General features: G+C 34.3%; 1 protein-coding gene across 1 annotated transcript; it reads left to right on the top strand.

Annotated features, from left to right (window-relative positions):
• The first annotated feature begins 905 nt into the window (after positions 1–905).
• Positions 906–6,749, top strand: LOC132746082 (uncharacterized). Its single transcript, XM_060735152.1, has 2 exons — positions 906–1,062; positions 5,123–6,749. The coding sequence occupies exon 2, from the start codon at positions 5,133–5,135 to the stop codon at positions 6,699–6,701; it is 1,569 nt and encodes a 522-aa protein (XP_060591135.1). The 5' UTR covers positions 906–1,062; positions 5,123–5,132; the 3' UTR covers positions 6,702–6,749.
• The last annotated feature ends 881 nt before the right edge of the window (positions 6,750–7,630 follow it).

Raw genomic sequence — 7,630 nt, 5'->3', positions numbered from 1 at the left:
AGGGATTGAGAAGGAAACTTGAAAAGCTTTTTTAGAAACTCTCCGTAAACATAGTAATTCGTGGCGATGACATAGTATCTCGTGCGCACGATATAAATTAAAACGTACTTGTAAATGTCACCAGCACAGTCATGTTTTGGTTCTTATTCATGGTTCTGTTGGAGGACAACTAAATATTAAGCAAACAGTATGCTTTAAATAACACAAATTGAGGTATAATTATTTTTCAACATATACATTTGTGACGTCATGACTTGATGACGTCACGATGGAGAGGGTTATGAATAGTTTAAAATAATGTGAACTATACTGTAGACTAGTATTATTGAAAACTTATAATTTGTACAATTGGTGAGTTCGATTTCATTGCCAGCATGTGCTAGTGGTACATTTTTATTTATTAATAACATAGTAGACCTTCTTTCTGAATCTTTTAGATATATATAATTATCTTCAATCAAGATATAAATTATATCAGTTTGACTCATTTTTGTTCTTAATCTTATTGAAATTTGATTGTGTTCAATAGATATTTCAAGCTCTTGATTACTTGATTTTAAAACCGGAATCAAATATAGAGCATGCAAATGAACGTTGCTAGGGATGTTTTTGTCGTAAGATTTATCGTAAGTGAATTGTTTATCTTAAGATAAAATTTTAACTTACGAGTGGCTTTGTGAAAATGACTTAAGATTTAACTTACGATTATCGTAAGTGAAAAACTTAAGATAAATCGTAAATTTTTTGTGAAAATGTCTGCTGTACTTTATACTAATTAAATCGTATCGTTTATATTGGTAATAACCATAACAACAAAGGTCGTACGAATATCGTTAAAGCTTTTATGTCGCGGTATTGTTTGACATACAAATTGCCGTGATCAGCAGTCCATGAAATATTCAACCATGCATTTTAAATGTGTGTATTTACAATACGCGATAATCCAATACCCAAAGACGTGATTTGACAGGTATTAAGTCTACCCGACACGTGTTTATGTATTTTATCTATAACTACGTATAAATATTATACAGGAAGGATTTGGTGATTTATTTATCCACAGTAAGTCAAATATTGCTTTATTTTGTTACATATTACATCGATACATGGTCGATATTTTTGTTAAACTATGTTCTATACGGAAACCATTGGATACTGTTGTCTGAATTTGTCATAATGAGTCACATGTATACATACATGTATAATTTATGTTTGTTTATCCGTGATACCAAAACAAAAGATTTACTTTCCTGTACAAGTCAATCTGATGATTATATATGCTAAATTTTTAGTTATAATTTATGTAAAATCAGAAAGGTACACGCGTAGTACATACCCTGTAATGATGCAGGTGATATGTACAGATATACACCTGGTAAAAAAATTGTTCTTCAGTCAATTTACATTAATATTAATACATTGGAGGTGGGTGGGGACTGCGAATGATATTGAATATGTCAAAGATGATAATTACTAACAGGGGCATATTGAATATACCGGTGGAGCATGTCCATTATGATAAATACTTAAAGGGATATATTGAATATAATGTATTCTACTGGGAGCATACTGAATATAATTTATTCTTCTGTAAGCATTATTACAGAGTATGATATATTCTAGTGAGATCATAATTATTGCGTATAATATATTATATACTGGATATTATATATATTCTACTGGGAATATTCTACTTGGAGCATGTTGAATATCATATATTCTACAGGGACCATACTGAATATTACATTATTTACTGAGAGCATAATGAATATTGCATGTTTTACTGTCAGCAGATTTAACATGATATTTTTTAAAGGGAGCATGTCAAATATTATAAATTATACAAAAAAGCATGATTTGTACTTTTCAAATTTAATGCTTTTTCAAAATTTTCAGGAGGCTATCTTATTTTTATTCTACAGTAGTAAGAAAACTGACCTATTGTTTAGCAGTAACGAGTAACTACCCTCTGGTCAGTGCCGATGTACTGTCGATGTTCATACGCCATATGTGCCGCATCATGACAAAACCAACATAGTGGGTTGGCGACCAGCATGGATCCAGACCAGCCTTCGCCTCCGCGCAGTCTGATCAGGATCCATGCTGTTCGCTATCAGTATCTCTACTTGTAATAGGGTTTGTAAGCGAACAGCATGGATCCTGATCGGACTGCGCAGATGCGCAGGCTGGTCTGAATCCATGCTGGTCGCAAACGCATTACGTTGGTAATGTCGTGACGCGGCTCATGTATAATACTACATATAGCTTGAAGTACAGAGCAATATACCAGACATGTTGACTTTATATAATATGTGGGGTAAAACATCAATAGAAATTTTCATTAGTTTACACATGAATCGATAAGCGGGTTTTATGAATATTTAAAATTCACATTAAATTATTCATAGATGGATAAACACGACCTATACGTGTCACATCGTTTCGTTTATATCACCACATATTTCAAGCACATTTCTATAGTTTAAGTTGTTCAAAATTCACATAAAATTATACTTTTCCTTACCACAAGGTGTTTTAACGTCGGCAGTTTTACATTAAAATGAGTTGAACATTTTATTGACAAGTTTTACTTGTATACGATATGGTTTATAATTATCTGCTCACTTTCACATATAAATCTAATAATAAAGAAACGCGATATTGAAGTATGAGTGGCCCACTGACTAGTCGAACCTTTCCTTTCTTACATACACGGGAATTAACACAGTGACATTAGACACATTTAGATACAAGATATTTAAAGGGTTGCGAAATCTGCAAGCCTGTTTCATTAAAGCAGCACGCCTCCAGATTCCAGCTAATGTTCATTCATTTTTTGAAACTGTATTAAAAAGTATAATATTGTGAAGTGAACAAAGCAAATAGTATACACGTTGCGAACGGCACTTACAAAAATCCACGTAAATTGCTAAAAAGAGGTCAACATGTGCAAAAAAAAAGCCCTTACTGCTTTACTAACACAGTAAAAATATGGTGAAAAATCGGCCATTTATCACATATAACATAGACATTATTACTTATGTATTCAACTTTTGTTTTTACTTTTCATAAATTCTCAATACATTTTTCTCAAGTTTGATTTCTTGAAATATTTTGCCTCATCTGCAGCTTTATAGTGACATTGTGCCAGTCCAAGGGTATATAGTGAATAGACAGGTGAAAGTCTAAATAAGTACATGTATTATGTTTTGTCATTATTCCCCTTAATTTTATCATTTACTTCGCACGAACGACAAATAACCTACGGGGTCCAATGAAATTCCCGTAAATATCCTTCGGAATTTACATGTAACATTCAACTTATAAAACGGGTGGGAAAGGCTTTTTACACGTTGGGCAAATTTATATTTTATCGTCAACATTTTCCAGTAACAGTCAATCTTTTGAAATATGTAGTCAATTCTACGGAAGAGCATTAGTGCCAGGTGTATGTTTTTTACTAATTCGAAATTTCGAGTTACTAACTCGAAATTTCGACTTACTTATCCCGAAATTTCGACTTAGTAACTCGAAATTTCGAGTTACTTATCTCGAAATTTTGAGTTACTATGTCGAAATTTCGACTTACTAACCCGAAATTTCGACTTAGTAACTCGAGATTTCGACTTATTCAGATTACAAGAATGGCCAAAGTTGTTGATGATATAAGATATAGATGATATAAGATATAGTAGGGAGTGCCGTTGAACGTTGGAGATGGAGAAACGGGTGCCTGGACAAAAACTATTGAAATTTAACTTAAACTTAGTAATGGCATGTACACACCAGACCTAAAAACACAAGGCTTCCTTTAATTTGTACGTTCAGGCGTTCTTCAGACGTTGTATTGTGAGGGACGTCCGTGGCCGAGTGGTTAAGGTCGTTGACTTCAAACCACTTGCCCCTCACCGCTGTGGGTCCGAATCCCGACAGGGACTTTGGATTCTTTCATTTGAGGAAGCTATCCAGCTAGCTTACGGAACGTCGGTGGTTCTACTCAGGTGCCCGTTCGTGCCTGAAATAATGCACGGAAAGGCACCTGAGGTCTTCTTCCACCAGTAAAGCTGGAACGTCGCGATATGACCTATACTGTGTCGATGTGACGTAAAACCCAAAACAAAACAAAAAAACCAAAACAAAACAAACGTTTTATTGTATCCCATCTGTTCGAACATATCTTTTCACTTATCATATTCTTCTCATCCCTGTTAAAAAACGATCCTATACTTCACGTGCGGGACATCTGAGAAAAGTATCCCGGCGTGGCCAGAATAGGGCGTGCTGAGGCCTTTGTCAAAATTGTTAGACTGACTATATTTCTTGTAAAGTTGGATGCTTTTATATCATTCCCAACATATATATAACAACAAGTTCCACTTTTAACACAAAATATGAATCAAAGTATTAGTAAATAATGAATAATGATTAGTATAAAGAAACGTGACAGACTAACCGGGGTATACACGCCATTTAAAACTTATTTAACACATGAATGTTGCACAGTTTACAATAGGGTGGGTTTTGGACTTGTTGTTTCTCCACATGCTGGTTGTATGTGTGCTTAAGAAAAAGAAACATCCGGTTAACACGGAAATGTGGAAAGTGTGATTTTAGAAACCCCCCCCCCCCCCTTCCACAAAAAAGCGATGGATATGTTCATTATAAATTGTTCTGTTAAACAAATGTTAAAGGTGCTCTGTCAATGTGCAACAGCAACACACGAAAGAAGGTATCTTGAATTCAATCCTTGCTTTCACCGGCAACCAATGAAAGTCGTGCAATGTAAGTCGAAATTTCGAGTTACTAAGTCGAAATTTCGAGTTACTGAGTCGAAATTTCGAGTTACTAAGTCGAAATTTCGAGATAACTAACTCGAAATTTCGAGTTAGTAACTCGAAATTGGGAGATAATTAAGTCGAAATTTCGAGTTACTAAGTCGAAATTTCGAGTTTGTAACTCGAAATTTCGAGATAAGTAAGTCGAAATTTCGAGTTAAAAACATACACCTGGCACTAATGCTCTTCCGTACAATTCAGCTCAACATGTCAATAAAATAATGAGCACAATGTCCCTTTAATTTCGTTAATACGCATTTGATAATGTTTGCATTTTTTTATTTTAGGACTTTTAACATGTACAAGAATGGACGTGGGGACAACAACCGACCTCGTCGTCGAGGTATGGCTCGCCGGAAGCAATTTATAGGCGTTCTAGCTGCTGTGCTGGTAATCTACATCGTCTACAGGTCCTTCAAGCCAGACGGCGACAATACGAAGTACGAATCTTTTAATAGTAACAGGTTATCACAGAAAATGCTTGTTCAGGGTGAAATAAGGCAGCAAACATCAAAACTTGAAAGACCGTTTAACCTTCGTCCTGACTTAAACCGCAATGAAGAAGAAAAGGGGATTATTATTGACAACGAGGACACTGAAATAAATGGTAAGATTAGTGATAACAATGGAGGAAAATCTGGTGAAGAGGACTTAAACAATCCCTTATTAGACAGATATCATATTGCGAAAAGTTCTCTGAACGAAATAGATCAAAACATGACACAAGATAATACTATAAACTTGATGTCCAACAAGTCACTTACGACAGAATCTATACAGCGTATGGACCCGTTTCTATCCAAAAATAGAGAAAACATAACTGCCAACTCGACAGAGACGAATACAACGCTAAATTTCAAATCTTCACAGCGTATGAACCCATTTGTACCCCATAATGTAGGAAGTATGTCTTCAAATACAACTTATCCAAACACATCTAAGATCGGTGGTGATGTATCTAATGGCTTGGTAAGTAGTAATATTGAAGAATATAAGATTAAACTTACGGAAGACTTCGCCACACAAACTAAACAACTTGAAGAATTGATGAAAGATACTCTAGCTAAAGCCGGAACAAAGTTCTTAGATACCAGTCAACAAAATGAAGCAAGTCTGGGTGGAAACATGACAAAATTTGTCGAATCTTTTTCGGCAAAAACGCAGAATGTTTTAAACCTTGCTAAGGATTTATTAAGAGACAGAAACGCTAGTATAGCAAATCAAGAGAAAACAGTGCTAAATAATACAAAACTAGAACAATTGTTTACCATAGAATCTCAAGATCTCGTAAAAATTGCAAGTGACCTGTTTTTGAAAGCGGATAAAACAGGTTTAGAAATCAAAGACGAAACAAAGGCGAAATTGTTAGACAAGTATGCATTTCATGCACAGAAACTAAGAAAATTTGCGTCAAGCTTGCTTTCAAACACAACTGTAAAAGCAGCAGAAAAACAAGTAAATAACATTAACATACCAGGGGACAGTGACTTACCACAGAACAGTAACTTACCACAGAACAATAACTTACCACAGAACAGTGACTTACCACAGAACAGTAACTTACCACAGAACAGTAACTTACCACAGAACAGTAACTTACCACAAAACAGTAACTTACCACAGAACAATGACTTACCACAGAACAGTAACTTACCACAGAACAGTAACTTACCACAGAACAGTAACTTACCACAAAACAGTAACTTACCACAGAACAATGACTTACCACAGAACAGTAACTTACCAAAGAACAGTTACTTACCACAAAACAGTAACTTACCACAGAACAATGACTTACCACAGAACAGTAACTTACCACAGAACAGTAACTTACCACAAAACAGTAAACTTACCACAGAACAGTAACTTACCACAGAACAGTAACTTACCACAGAACAGTAACTTACAACAAAACAGTGACTTACCACAACAGGTAACTTTCCACAAAAACAGTAATTTAGCTGTTTAAGTCAGAAAATTATGCTGTTTTTTGTTTATTATTTCTTATTTGTTCATTTGTATGTGATGTCTTCTAGGGCAATATGTTGTGTACCCAATGTTATGTGTTTCTTTTTCTTTGAATATTAAAACGTATGAAAAACCACTTGATCTTAATGGGACAGGAAACCAAGACAAGGTGGCATTAGCTCCTATACATTTTAAAACAATTTTCGCTCAAGTTACCGAGTATGTTTTTGCATGTCTTTCAGTTTAAAGTGCCCGAGTCGATCTATGTAAGAAATTACAATTTTATGTTAATAGGCTTTTAAACCTCAGTGAAGTTCCTTTAAATATATAATTTAAGTGCATTAAACTGATATTTACTACGTGTTTTGTGATTACGTGACTTCAATTTGTATTTGTAGAGTAAGTGAATTAAATGTATGCATTGTATATTTATATGAGTATATGATAAAAGTGGGATCATTATATAATATTATTTATATGGATGTTAAATGTTTTTTAAATAAATATTGACATTATATAATTGTACGCTGATTGTATATTGTCCTTTACAATATTTTCGAAGTTTAAGTACATAGTTCCAGTTTAAAGGCTTACTCTTTGAAATTATAGTTTTGAAGGGAGAAAAACGTTTTGCCAATATGAAGGACATTCGTTGCCAAAATTCCAGACATGTAAAGTGTTCCTTTAGAAAACTGCATTTGAAAATGCGAACGTGTATATCTAGCATTTTTGACTGTATCCGTGCACAGAAAAAATATGCCTCTTAATCCAAATTTTTAATTGAAGGCTCCCGCTTTTAATTTACAAGTTCAAACATAAAGTTCTTA

This window comes from Ruditapes philippinarum, unplaced genomic scaffold (assembly GCF_026571515.1).
Source record: "Ruditapes philippinarum isolate M1 unplaced genomic scaffold, ASM2657151v2 ctg11099_1_1_1_1, whole genome shotgun sequence".
Lineage (NCBI taxonomy): Eukaryota > Metazoa > Mollusca > Bivalvia > Venerida > Veneridae > Ruditapes > Ruditapes philippinarum.
This window is presented reverse-complemented; position numbering and strand designations above follow the sequence as displayed.